General features: G+C 36.0%; 1 protein-coding gene across 3 annotated transcripts in view; it reads right to left on the bottom strand.

The window, feature by feature from the left end:
• The window catches only part of Edil3 (EGF like repeats and discoidin domains 3), a 474,094-nt gene that overhangs the window by 129,205 nt on the left and 330,783 nt on the right, over positions 1 to 14,106 (bottom strand). For all 3 annotated transcript variants that reach the window (XM_021208210.2, XM_021208208.2, XM_029544049.1), the window contains one exon: positions 1,048 to 1,203. In XM_021208210.2, coding sequence (XP_021063869.1) covers positions 1,048 to 1,203 — 156 coding nt within the window. The remainder of the gene's footprint in view (positions 1 to 1,047; positions 1,204 to 14,106) is intronic.

The following is a 14,106-nucleotide window of genomic DNA, read 5'->3' as shown; positions in this document are numbered from 1 at the left end:
TTTTTGGTTTTTTGAGACAGGGTTTCTCTGTATAGCTCTGGCTGTCCTGGTACTCACTTTGTAGACCAGGCTGGCCTTGAACTCAGAAATCTGCTTGCCTCTGCTTTCTTTTAATGAGTGGCTTCTAACCTCCCATCAGAAGACCTTCCTGTGCTCCAGCCACAGGCCAGACTAAGGATTCTCGCCTGCATGGGAACCACCCAGTGCCCTCCTCCTCTTCCCTGCCCCCTATTCCCTTATCTCAGGGACCTAGTGACACCCCAGGGCACCTATTCTCTTCTCAGCTTCTCTGCCATATCCAGCCTGGATGCCAGAGACTGAGAAACTGGTACCAGGGGCTGCCCTTTGTCCAACCCTGCCATGTGGGGTCAGTGGCTTCACACACCTGTCACCAGATGCCCACCCAGGGCCACATGGAAAGTGTCTCCGGAGTCCACCTGTCCCAGAGCACCTGAACTCCCTCCCTGCTCTATCCCTACACCCACTGCCCAGCAGTTCATTTGCAAATGAATAAACTTTTCAGGTAGAACCATTCCTTCTGTGCATCTTAATCAAACTTTCAAGTGTTATTACAAAATGAATTAGTTAAAATTCTGAACACTAAAGGAAAAGGAACACTACAGTATTTTATTTTCAGTGACAAATACATTTCCAATGCAAAATATGTACAGATTTCCATCATTTCTATTATTTAATATTCCTATTTTACAATAATTTATTTGATTGAGGAAAAAGCTATCTGTAAAATCAAGAAGAATAAATTGGGAAGCTGATTGTCCTTAAAGTAGCTCAACTGTTATTTACAACACTCTGATAACTTTTTGAGAAGCACTTGTAGGAGCACCAATTAAAATCTGAGAAAAGTTTTAAGTGGCAGCTGTTAGAAATTTCTAACTTTGGGAAGCCCTGCTCCCTTTTACCCAATTAAATCCCAAAAGCTGCAGAAATATATTTGAACATAAGTCTCTAGCAGAAGGCTCAGGTGTCCCTTGATAACATGGTCATCATGGAATCTTAGTTAAATTCTGTAGAGTGAGTTAGTCTTACCATCTCTTCATTGGTGCCTTTTACTTTGTACATTGCCCAGGTCTTCCCATCATTGCTGTAGGCAATTTTGTAGGATTTTATGTACTCTGGGCTTCCAATCCTTTTTGCTCCTTGGGTAATAACACCAGTGACTCTCATTTTTCTTTGCAAGTTTATCTGAGGAGGAAAATATAATCTATGAAAACCTCTTTCCTTGTTGTCAGGGTTTCAATATGGGCAATATCAATGTTGGCCACAGCACATGTTACTTATCTTCATAGATTTAACTGATAAAAAATATAATGAATATTCAGTATTTTTTCATGCAAATATATCAAACAGTGACATGTTAACTTTAAATTAAAGATATCTTCCAGTGTTGGCATATAAAAATACTATTAATGAAGGAAAATGAAATTTAAGATGAAATTTAAGGCCTGTGATTCATGTAACTTATGTCCAGAGAGTTGTTTGTAAGCTTAGAAGCCTGAGGCAGAGAACACAGTGGAACAGGCCTGGGCACGCCCAGGCAGGACCATTGTTAAAACATTCCTGGGGACAAAAAGGAATGCAGGAACTTGTCCGGGCTATCTTAGCTGAGTCATCAGCCACCTAGTTTGAAGTTATATGCTAACCAAAAGTTATGCTAACCTAGATAAGCGTCCGCCCCTCGGGACTCCCGACATCCTGACTTGCATGTACCACTCTGGTGACATGTAATTATTCTGCTGATGTTTAAATGAGCCAATAGTGTGCAACTGCGCCAATTCTCCACAGCCCCCGACCCTTCCCTACAAAAACCCCTAGCTTTCAGGCCTCTTGGTCGATGCCTCTATCTCCTGCGTGGGATACACATAGGCCCAGAGCTCCGTCAATAAACTACCTCATGTTTTTTATATCAAGAAGGTCTCTCATGTTTTCTGGGTGAGCCCTTATCCCGAGAAAAGAGCAGGGTACCCAGAAAGGGGGTCCTACATTACAAGTTCAGTACGCCCCCTTCCACCAACATAGAAACAGAAAGTCTTTGGCCATGTTATGCAAAGTTCCTTCATTAACTCAATGATGGGAACACTATTACGTTTAAAATAATCCTGTTATCACTGAAATTCTATGGCAACGTGATTGATTATTAGTGTAGCTCACTGACTGAGGACTCCAGAGTTTCCACTGACAGTAAGCATAGCACAGCGAGCCCACTGGAATGTTGATGTTACCAAGAAGAAAAGCTAAAAGCACAGAAGTGCTGGGGCCAACCACAAGCATCTGTGCTCTATGGCTTTTTCTCCTTTCATCTCTGCTGTGGTAGGTAAAGGCTCATGTGATGGGGGAACTTTAGAGCATCAGCTAACAGTTACTACTCCCTTCAGTTTCTCACAGGGCAACTTCCTAATGGATATGCCTTTCTCCTTGCAAATCAATTCGTTGTAGGAATCAGAGACGTTTAAAGGATAGGATTCTGTCATTCAAATAGCGTCTTTTGACACTTATTGTACAAGACTTAATTTTACCATAGGATGGAAATACGCTTTTTTAATTTACAGAGTAAGTACCAAACGTTATTTCATTTTCTCTCAGTGCTTTCATTATATTTATACATTTATATTTAACAGAAAATTACCATTTTAGGTAAATTGCTATAAATCTTTAGTCTCTCTACCACTACAAATAAAGGTAATTTAAATGTTTCTCACATGGATATTAGTTACTAATTCAGCAACATTTTTCCTGAGAAAAGTCATCAAAAACCCAGATGCCTGTGAACAGGCTTTTCTGTGATCTGTATGATCTGGTAGGCCTTTGAGATTAGCATTTAAGTAATAGAGGTTGTGAAAGGAGTACCAGAGTCACTATTTCAAACAGTGGTCTCAATGTCTCCTTATTCTCTGAATATCATGAATTTAGGGCCACCTTCTGTAAAGCTCAGTCTTACTCTTGTAACACATTATATATATATTTGAGAGAGAGAGAGAGAGAGAGAGAGAGAGAGAGAGAGAGAGAGAGAGAGAGAGAGAGAGAGGATAGCCCCTACTTTAATATGTTGAGCAGAGCATCCCATGTTTCAGTGAAGTTTAACATTGCTTGTTCCCAGATAATCTAGATTCTGAAGCCTACAGTCACTAATGAACTGTCAATGGTTCCATGTTTCTTCAACAATGCTGAGTCGATTGACCCTTATATTCCACTGTGTATTTTTCACATTGTGGTCAGACAGCAAAATGATGATAGCTGTGGATGTATTCTCAACTCCATTCTTTTTCACAGGCTCGGAAAGTAAACACACTCCTCAAATGTAAATTTTACTCATTAACTTTAGTATTTATTTGCATTTGTTCCAGTCCAATGATGGTTACATGTGGAGCTTTTACTAGTACTTTATACTAGGGAAACCCTGATAGACACTTTCATTATGTTAAGTAAATCTGCAAGTTGCTATGCAACCAATTTTCCTGTGAATCTTTTTCCTCTTCTTGCTTAACTCTGGGGAGTCTTCTGAGCCTAAACTTCCCCATACATGCAACATAAACAGTGGACACTTTGAATTATGTTTCCTCCCATTTTGGAAGCCAGCCTTTGTTAAAACCACATTTCATACTGCAGAGAATTCCTTTCTCAATTATGTTTTATCTCATTTCAATTATCTTGTTTATGCCTCTTGTAGACAGCCAAATTATCTCAGCTAGAAATTTGGCTGATGAGATATACAGTAATTTTCTAAAGCTTAAGTGAGAAAATTGTACAGAATTATACAATAGAAATCTGAAATAGTTTTCTCCAAATTATTAGAAATTGTTTTAAAAGGTTCATATTTTCTCTAGTATGTAACGAGATCTAAGTCTATTTTCTAAGAATGTAGAACTCCAATTAGTAAAACATCATCTCATTTGATTTGTCCCCAATAAGTAAACATTTGCAATGAAATATCAGCAATGTTTTCATTAAATAATAAAGAAAACAAAACTTTTAAAAGATAATTATATACCTGGAATTATTATGCTTGGGAAATCAGAATTCAATACAATGGAAAGAGAATTTCATTTACATGATGGAACTTAAATTTCAAACTAGGACTCTAAGTTGTAAAAAAAATAAAAAAATAAAGTTGGCCTTGGAGGGAGATTAAGCCATGATTTTAGAAGCATTGTCACTTTAAACACCTGCTGCAAACAGACATAGTTCATCCCATTAAACCTTTCTATGTTTGATACCTGCCAGGCAACCTATTCAAGCTGATCTTAGATTATCTTACCTTGTGGACCATAGTGGACACTATATTAACTGTCTTTTGAAAAATCACATTGAGTATTTTTAAATTATTCTGTGAGTCCTTATATTCAAAAATATATTTTCATTTATATAAATGGTTACAAAACTGATATTTTTATACAGAACAGTGAGTTTGTTGTGTGACCATAAAAGACCAAAGTACTTTTTGAGGTATTTGTAGCACATTCTGTCCCTTAATGAATGCGAAGAGGAACACTGATGTAGCTTTCCATGCACAGATCCCATGCTGAGGCCAGGAAGCAACAGAGAGAACTAAGGCATCCACACCTACCATGTTACTTCCTACATATGTAATGTTCAGCTTGTCTAAGCAGTGAAGTTTAATTGTATGAACTGTTTAAGGGATGCTTAATAGAATTTTGATACATAAACATTATAGAATATACATATGAAAAATTAGCCACCTAGAAAACTTTAAAAATATTTGATATGTGGTTTGATTTTGGGGTTTTGTTTAGGGGGGGTGTTAAATGAAAACTATTCCACTGATATTTAGTTCTCAAGGAGAATAATTTTATGAATTAAAATTCATAATAACCACCCCAAGCTAATTTTTTAAACGAGTTTGAGAATTTTGTATCACTAAGACACCCAGGGCTACCATTATTAAAGTATAGCATACTTGTGTATATATGCTTGTGTGTGATGTATGTGTGTGTGTGTTTATATGTGTATGTGTGCATATATGTGTGTGAATGTATATGTGTACACTATGTATCTTTGTATTTAAATATATATGTTTGCAGCTGTGTGTGTATCTATGTGTGTATTTGTATGTATTTATGTGCATCTGTATGTGTGTATTTGTGTGTATGTATGCATGTGTATCTATGTATATTTGTGTAAATATGACCATGAGTTTCAATATGGTATGCAGAGAGGATATCTAAAAAGTTTTAAAAAAGATAACAATTTGAATGGGTTTCTGGTCTTCTAATCTGCATCCAACACTGAAAATGTTCTTGTTAGAAAGACCAGATACAAGCCTTTTCTATCAAATACTCTAAAACTTGTGTGTAGAACAAGAAATTAAAATATTTTCCACCCTTCCCCCATCCTGTTAGAGAGTTATGCAAAAGTTTTAACCCTCCTCACCCAGTGAATCTTTGTTTAGACAAAGGCCCCTATGAACTCTAGATGGCGATAGCCTGGAGCAGTGACCCCTTACTTCAGGAAGCAGTAATCCTCTCCCTGCACTTCCTGTGTATTTTCAGACTATCCAGCTAAATAAGATACTGAGTGAAGTCAGATGCCAGACAACAGGGAAAAGAGACAGCTGTCACCTAAGAAAGAATAAAACACAGACTTACTTTTATCTTAGTATGTATTTGCCTCACCAGAGCACATACTCTGAGTGAAAAGAAAAGTCTAACTTGTTCAGAAACTTTGGTTGGAATAGGATTCTTTCTTTGCGACTTATGTCTAAAATTCTATTTCAAGAAAAATAACCTAGATTAATCACACTCTGAAACACACACACACACACACACACACACACACACACACACACACACACTCCCCAGCAAGAGTAAAGTCCTAACAGTAATATGGGAAATCTTTAGTGCAATTGGAAATTTTTAGGTTTCAGTACTTTTCCTGCCTGAAGCATATAAAGTAGAATTCCAGGGTTTCAGGTGTGTTGGGTATAAAAATCCTAGACATATTATTTCTCCTGCTCAGTTTGTTTGTATGAGCTCTACTCAGTACCAGCCAACACTCATGAAGATCAGACTTAAAATGTGGGTGAGACTGAAAGGGGAGCCTATGGTTATGAGTAAGCCTCTGCACTCTACATCCCACTTAGGGACTGAACAAGAAGTGCAGAGGCTGGGAAGGCAGAAATAGGGATTCCTACAGCTTGATAAACAGCCACTCTAGATGAGTAGTTGAGCTCTAGGGTCAGTGAAAGAATGTGTCTCAAGATTAAAGAAAAATTGTGGAGAGCAAACATGGAAAGCATTCAGTGTTAACCTTGGGCCTTCACATGTACAAAAATGTGTGCATCTTCACATGAATGCATATACTATAAATAAAAAAATATTAAATAATGCGATAATGTCATATCTAGAAAAAAACTAGAAATGAATTAGAAATATACATATATATAATTATATATGAATATATATACTTTTGTGTGTATGTATACTTTTGTGTGTTGATATTTTTTATGTTTGTATATATAGTTTTATATATATAGTATTGTATATATACACACAGTATATATTATAGGTAATGTGTATACATAATTATATTGTATATAGTTTTATATATATAATCTGTATACATAATTGTTTATGAAATTAATGATATTTAAGAGAAAGTAACATCAAAGTCTATATTGGTACAATTTGGTAGGTATCTTAAATAATCAGTATATCAACATCTACTACTTCATCCCAGGAATTTTTCAAAATAACTGAGCACTTAATGAAAAATATAAAGAAACTAAGGACTAGTCAGTGGACAACAGAATTAAAAATAATCTCAGATAGGGGCTTGAAAGATAGTTCTGTGCTTATGAGTTCTTACTGCTCTTTCAGAGGCCCTAGGTTTGGCTCTCAGCCCCATCACGGTAGATCACAATCTCTAGTAAGTAGTTACAGATGAGCTGATGCTCTCTCTGTCTTCTATGAGCATAAGGCAAGCAAACAAAGCACACATGTACATACAAAAAGAAAAAAACCCACTCATACTGTAATGTAAGCCCAAAGAGTAGAATCAAAGCAAGTAGCTTTACACATGGAACAAAATTTTAAGGACTTATATGGAACAGAAATATATTCAAGAAAAATGCCAAGGCACAAATGGCAAGTAAAGACTAATAATTTACAATTCTTATCACAGCAAAGTGATTTATCTAAAAAAATGGATAACCTTTTATAGCTCACAAGTATAATCTCACATGGGTAAATTGATAAAAGTTCAAAGCTGGTATTTTCAGCACTGTGTACCATAAAACAAAATTTTTAATAATTTAAAAGTTCTATCAAGAGATAAATAAGGATTTTCATGATATAAAAGTTCAGAAAGTGGTTACTGGCAAGTTGTAACACAAAAGAACAAGAGCAAGAGACAGAGGGTTAAAGGGATAGCAGTGATGAGGTAATTGAGGGAAAGGAATTGAGTGGGAAAAGGGAGAGGGATAGACAGAAGGGGAGAATGACAGATCTTAGCACATTTATATAGGAAACACACAGGACCTCATCAGCCTACAGTGAATTATATATTTCCAATAAACCCAAACAACTCAAGGTTTCTGTTATACCAATATATCACAAGAAAAGTTCATTGCCCTGGCATTCCCCTACACTGGGGCATAGAGCCTTCACAGCACCAAGGGCCTCACCTCCCATTGATGACCTGGGTTGGTAGGTAGGCGAAGGGGGAAGGTATGGGGGGCTTTTGGAGGGGAAACCAGGAAAGGGGATAACATTTGAAATGTAAATAAAGAAAATATCTAATAAAAATTTTTAAAAAATCATAGCAAGGGCTGAAATATCAAAACTGGACTGGCATGGCAATGTGGGTCATGTCTTTGACCTTAGTATTTGAGACAGAAAGATAGCCATGAGTGAGAAACCATTGTAGGCTATGTAATGATTTAAAACTGAGATTGGCATACAGAGGAAGGCTCTGTCAAAACCAAAACCAGAACCAGAAATAGAATCAGAACCAGAACCAAAAACAAAACCAAAAGGAACTAGAATGGGCTTTGTCAGAAAATGTAGCTTAAACTTTTAGTCTTAGAGTACTCATATAAAAAAAATCATTGAAAGCATTGAAATCATTACAATATATGTTTGTAGTGGGTATTCCTGGACTATATCTGGAATGAACTACAGTCCAGAATTGGAAGGCTCATCAGTGATCCTAATCTGGAGGCTAGGAGATAGAAGTTTCTGACCTGGATCTTGGTATGGAGATCTTGAGGCATAGTGGCTATGAATTCCAGAAAATTAAGACAGGGAGATCTCCCAGTTCAAGGTCATCTGAGATTAAAGGTGCGATAGTACACACCTTTAATCTGGGCTACACCTTCTGCTGGAGACCTACATAAAGACATTGAAGAAGGAAGTCTTTCTTGCCTTCACTTCTCACTGTGTGGGACTGAGTAACTGCTAGATCCTTGGACTTCCATTCACAGCTTCTACTGACCATTGTTGGGAGTTGGACTGCAGACTATAAGTCATCAATAAATTCCTTTACTATATAGAGACTACCCATATGTTCTGCGGCTCGAGAGAACCCTGACAAACACATATGTGTGTGTACTTTTTAATATGTATGGGCAGAGCAGATTGTGTTAGACACTTATAATAAAATGTTTTAGCAATGTTGATTAATTTAGGCCTTAGAAATGGATTGGGAGATAAAGCACTTGCTGTGCAAGCCTGATGGACCAGCCTCAGTCTCCATTGCCCAAGTAAAGATGAAAGTACAACATTCACTACAAAAAGTTGCCCTCTAATCTCCACATGTGACCATGTCCCATGCAAGCCCACCCACATACAGAGGTAATAATAATAAATAAAATTTATTTCAAATAAAAATATTTATTATATACAAATAATACAATAGTCACAAGCTACCAGAAGAACTGAGTTTTGTGAAAAATACGTTATACAAGTATAAGCAAAAAATTCCTGAAAAGTTTCTATGTATTTTTCTAAATTTCTCTTAGACACAACCTGAGAAGGCTTACTCTCATATTCCACATTAAATCCACTGGAAGGTAGTGTTTTGCCTGAGATATATGAAAAAAAATGCAGCCTTATATGCAAGAATGCAGAAGATGTAGTTTAATAATCTAATAATTGTGACTATTTTTCTCTGAAACCACATTAGAGCATGGAATATTTCTTTGTTTTTGCTAAAAGTATCTTCTTCAATTTTACTCTAAAATCCAAATTCTCCCAATGAATTTTTCTTATCTGTATGTTAAAGTCTGTGGATTATCTTACATTTTAAATGGTTCATTTCCTCATATACTATATTATAAAATTGTGCATGTGCACTGATTGTTTCAAACATACTGGATCATTAAGCTATGCTGATTTTTTCCAAATGATGACAGTTAATATTATTTAATTTCAAAAAATCATATTAATTAATATCAACACCAATTTCACCAAAACATAACTTGGCATTTATTACAAACTATCAAAATCACACTAGTGTGTATGCAGTTTTACAACACTAATTTGAACTTGAAATTTCTAATTTTATATCAGTAAGTACTGTCAGTTGTTTTACCTGGTGTAGAGCAACTCTGACACATAACTAGGAATTTTGGCTATAATTAATCTAACAATTGTTCTGTGACATAAACCCGGTGCTACAGTCATGAGGGAGAGGAGTTCGCAGTCACATAATCATACCAACAGCAGCACTCAGCCGAGCACGTTTTGTACAATTCCCATTGCCTAGCACAGAATGCGAAAGACTTAACAGGGACTGACAGTTAATTAAGTCAGCCATCATTATCGCTTCATTAGGGGAAATTTTAAATGAACAGTGTGTTATTGCTTTGCTCCTAAATGTGCATGACAGAGATGATCCAGTGGCAGTAACTATAGTTTGCTACCACTGTCCTGATTTCTGCTAAGATGTGGGCATTGATTTGCATTAGCAGTATATCCCTGCTTCTATTTAATGGGTTTGTTTAAATAGCTTAAATTCATTTTGATTTAGATTCATTTTTAGATTTTTCCAATTTGGTGCAATACAGATTTTAAAAGTATATTATCATTCTTTAATTTCCTTGGTCTTTCTCGCAATGTCACTTTTTCATCTCTAATTTTATTGGTTTACATCTTCTACCTCCATCTCTTGGTTAATTTGGTTAAGGGTTTGCCAATACCTTTTACCTTAACTTAATCTTAAATTGATTCTATGCTGTGCTTCTTGGATGAAGCAGAAAGAGAGACCTTATTTTCTAATCCAAACAAGTCATCATTATTTGTCTTTTCATTGCAGAATTTAGACCTTTATTATTGAGAGTTATCAATGAATAGTTTAGACTGATTTCTGTTATTTGCTGTTGTGGAGTGGATTTTTTTCCTACCTCTTTTTATTTATAGATTTTTGGATTATTTGTTCCATGTGTTCTCTTGGGAGTGGTTAATATCTTTAGACTTAGAATTTCCTTTTGGTTCCTTCTGTTGAGCTGGATTGATAGAAACTGCTTAAATTTGGTTTCATTGTGGAATGCTTATCTTTCTCCTTAGAGTGTGAGTTCTAGTTTCTTGGGGTATAATAGTCAGGTCTGACATGTATTGTCCCTCAGAGTTTGTAAATCATCCTCCTAGGCACTTTTGGCATCAGTCTCACGGAAAAGTCTAATTCTAATGTTCCTGCCTTTATATGAGACTTGGTCTTTTTCTGTTCCAGCTTTTAATATCCTTTCTTTATTTTGTGCATTTACTGTTTTGATTATTATGTCTCATGGGAAGTTTTCTTTTTGGTCCAGTCAGTTTTGTGTTATGTATGCATCTTTACCAGCATCTACTTTAAATTCAAGAAATTTTCAACTATGATCTTAAACAAAATAATATTTTTGTGCGTTTGACCTGGGTTTCCTCTTCTTCCAACAGATGTTGGTAGGCTGGAGGAATTGCTCTGGCAGATGAGAAGTAGCATATCTAATAATACTCCTGAGAGTCCAGAATGGAGGAGGGAAAGGGGGTCACCTTTACCCTACCTAGCTCTAGGCTAAATATGGTGGCTGTGGGGTTTCTCAGTTGATAAGAGGGCACAAATGAATGGATATTGTCTGGGAGGAATGGTTGATAGGAGCCAGAGAATATAGACTAAGTGGACTCTCTTTCATTTATATCAAACATTTTAATACTTAAAAGATAAACAAAGAAAGTCGGGCATGGTGGCACACACCTTTAATCCCATCACTCAGGAGGCAGAGGCAGGCAGATTTCAGGAGTTTAAGGCCAGCCTGGCCTACAAAGTGAGTTCCAGGACAGCCAGGGCTATACAGAGAAACCCTGTCTCAAAAAAAAAAAAAAAAAAAAAAAAAAAAAAGAAAAAAAAGAAAAAAAGAAAAACAAAGAATTAAATTTTTTTTATCAGTGACGCTGTAGTGAATCACTTTCAAGGCATGATGAGTTAAGAGGGAAAAAACTTCTTGATTCAGAAAACGTTTTAAAAATCACTTTTAGAAGAAAAATCACTTAGCTGTCTTTCTTTCTAGATTTTAAAGGCTATACAAAGGCAGTATCTTATTGGTAGATACTTTAAAAGTGTACTTTTTATAGACATCTATATTGGACTCTTATATTAGCACAAATGTTGTAAAATAATGTTCTCTTTTTTTTTTTTTAAAAAAAAAAAGTATGGGTATCAATATATTTTCAAAACATGTACCAAGGCAGGTGATACGTTTAAACTACAGAATGCTTAATGTTCAACATGTCTTTTATAATTTTAAATGTATCTTTATTTGTGTCTGTGTGTGTTTCTCACACACACGCACGCACGCATGCACGCACGCATGCATGCACACACATATATATGTGGCCAGAAGAGGCATTTGATTTTCTGATGTTGGAGTTAGCAGCACAGGCTCTTAAGCAAAGCACTGTCTGATTTGTAACACTTCCTTTTTTTTTTTTTTTTTTTTTTTGGTTGTTGTTTCTAATGTGAAAGGGTGTCAAGCATATTGCATAATGTAAATAATGTAAGCTAGCACTCAGTGAAACTGCTTAACTAAGTTTTGCCATAGGTGGAAAGGAGGTTTATTAGAAATATGAAACTTTAACACAGCGGTCTTTCTGGTGGTAGATACAGAATAGCCACAGACATTTGGTAGAGTCCAAAGTTGCCACGGCTACCTTTTGGAAACACAGAGGGTATCAAGAAGGCAGGGAAAGCCTTTGCCAGTCGTGAAGATAGTTGAGTAGTTTCAAGGAAAAAGGTATGCAAGATAGACTGCTTGGAAGGTTAGAGTATCAGTAGGGTGATGAGAAGATTCGTGAGGCTAGGACAGAACTTTGATATGTATTCGGAGCACATGGTAATGGTGGTATATAGTATGGTACCTGGTAATGGTAATATGTATTATGGGTATATGGTTCTAGGGAAGTAATGGCTTTTCCTGACAACAGTTTCTAATGGATTCTGAATGAAAGCTTTATCTATTCACCAGCAAACCTTGTATTTAACCTCTTGAAGGTCAGCTTGATTTGAGCCCAGCCTGTCAATTTGAACGTTGTCACTGGCACTGATACTTTAGAGCTCCCGGAGGCCCACTTTGGACCTAACACAGTGTAGATAGCAGTGTCTACGATTGGTTATTTGATGATACTGCATTTCCAAAATTTGTTTCTATAAATTTCAGTAAAGTTCAGGAAAATATTAAATTATTATATACCTCAAAATATAGAAAATAATAAAGTATCATATAAAAGAAAAGTAGCAATATATTCTGTAAGGCAAAGCATATGGTAAGACAATTTAATATGGCTATATGCGAGAAATATGCCATTCATCTTAAGGCAAAAGAAAACTTCTTCAGGATAGGAGAGATCAAGTTGAAAAAACATTTTTATGTATCAGGAAATAAATGTTTTATTTGTGCATCTGAACTATCTTCATACTGAATTAAAACATTAATTTTATATGATTATTTTGAAAAAGGATAACTGGCAAAGGGCATCTAAATTATATAAGTTATCAATTATACTTTTATTGTTACACACATATATGCCATGCAATATTCAACAAATATTGAAAGGTTATTGAAATTAAACTTTTCAAATTCTTCTAGGTAGGGGTTTTGAGAATATATTTGGTCTTTGGCCATGTTCTTGACACACATAAAACTAAAAAAAATAATAAAAAAATTTAAAAAACCTATCTTCAATTAAATGTATATGTGTGTCTTAATAATGTTCCTGTGGAAGCCAAAGTTGATGTTATATCACCAGGAGCTAAGGTTAACAGGCAGTTGTCAGTCAACCTAAAGTGGGTGCTAGGAACCAAACTCATCTAGACAAGTACCACACACCCGTTTCCCACTGAAACATGTCTACAGGCCCCAGGCAGTAGTCTTCAATATACTTTATTGTTGCATGTGTAATTGAAACATCTGACACAGAGCTCCTAAATCCCCTTTAAAAGCCTTGATGATAAAGCCTCTTTGTCTTGATGATGCTATTCATTCTAGGCTCATTTTCAGGATAAGATCTGGTTGCCAGAGGAACCAGATATGTCATCATAAGAGATTTGGAACCCTCCTTACTAAGTTAATACCCTGTAAGGAAGCAAGAGACACTGGAGTTGAATTCACATGTCAATAGCGTTATCAATTATTTTTATATAACAAAGCATGCATAAGCATCCAAATATAGCAACCAGGCTATGGACAACTTCGGATAGGTTCCTGGAGGATGGTGAATTAGGAGAGAGTACACTAGCACACTTTCTCCCATATTTTACTTAGTGTCTCTTCATCTGGCTGTTCCTTAGCACTCTTTCAAGTAACCTTTGCAATAAATTGGCACACATGATTGTTTGCCAAAGTTCTGTGAGCTATCCTAGTAAATCATTCCTTACCCAAGCTTCTGGTAGTGGGAATTTGATTTACTGCTAGTTGGTCTGAAAACTGCTTCCTCTTTGGCATCTGAAGAGTGAGGGGATTTTTTTTCCTGAGCTTTTAACCTATGGAGCCAGTATTAATTCAGGTTAACATTACAATTAAGTTAAATTATTAGAAATGAATGACAGTCTTCACTGGAGAAATTGTCTCTTGGAGGGAAGGAATTTCATACATTTGGTGACCAG

This window comes from Mus pahari, chromosome 11 (assembly GCF_900095145.1).
Source record: "Mus pahari chromosome 11, PAHARI_EIJ_v1.1, whole genome shotgun sequence".
Classification (NCBI taxonomy): domain Eukaryota; kingdom Metazoa; phylum Chordata; class Mammalia; order Rodentia; family Muridae; genus Mus; species Mus pahari.
This window is presented reverse-complemented; position numbering and strand designations above follow the sequence as displayed.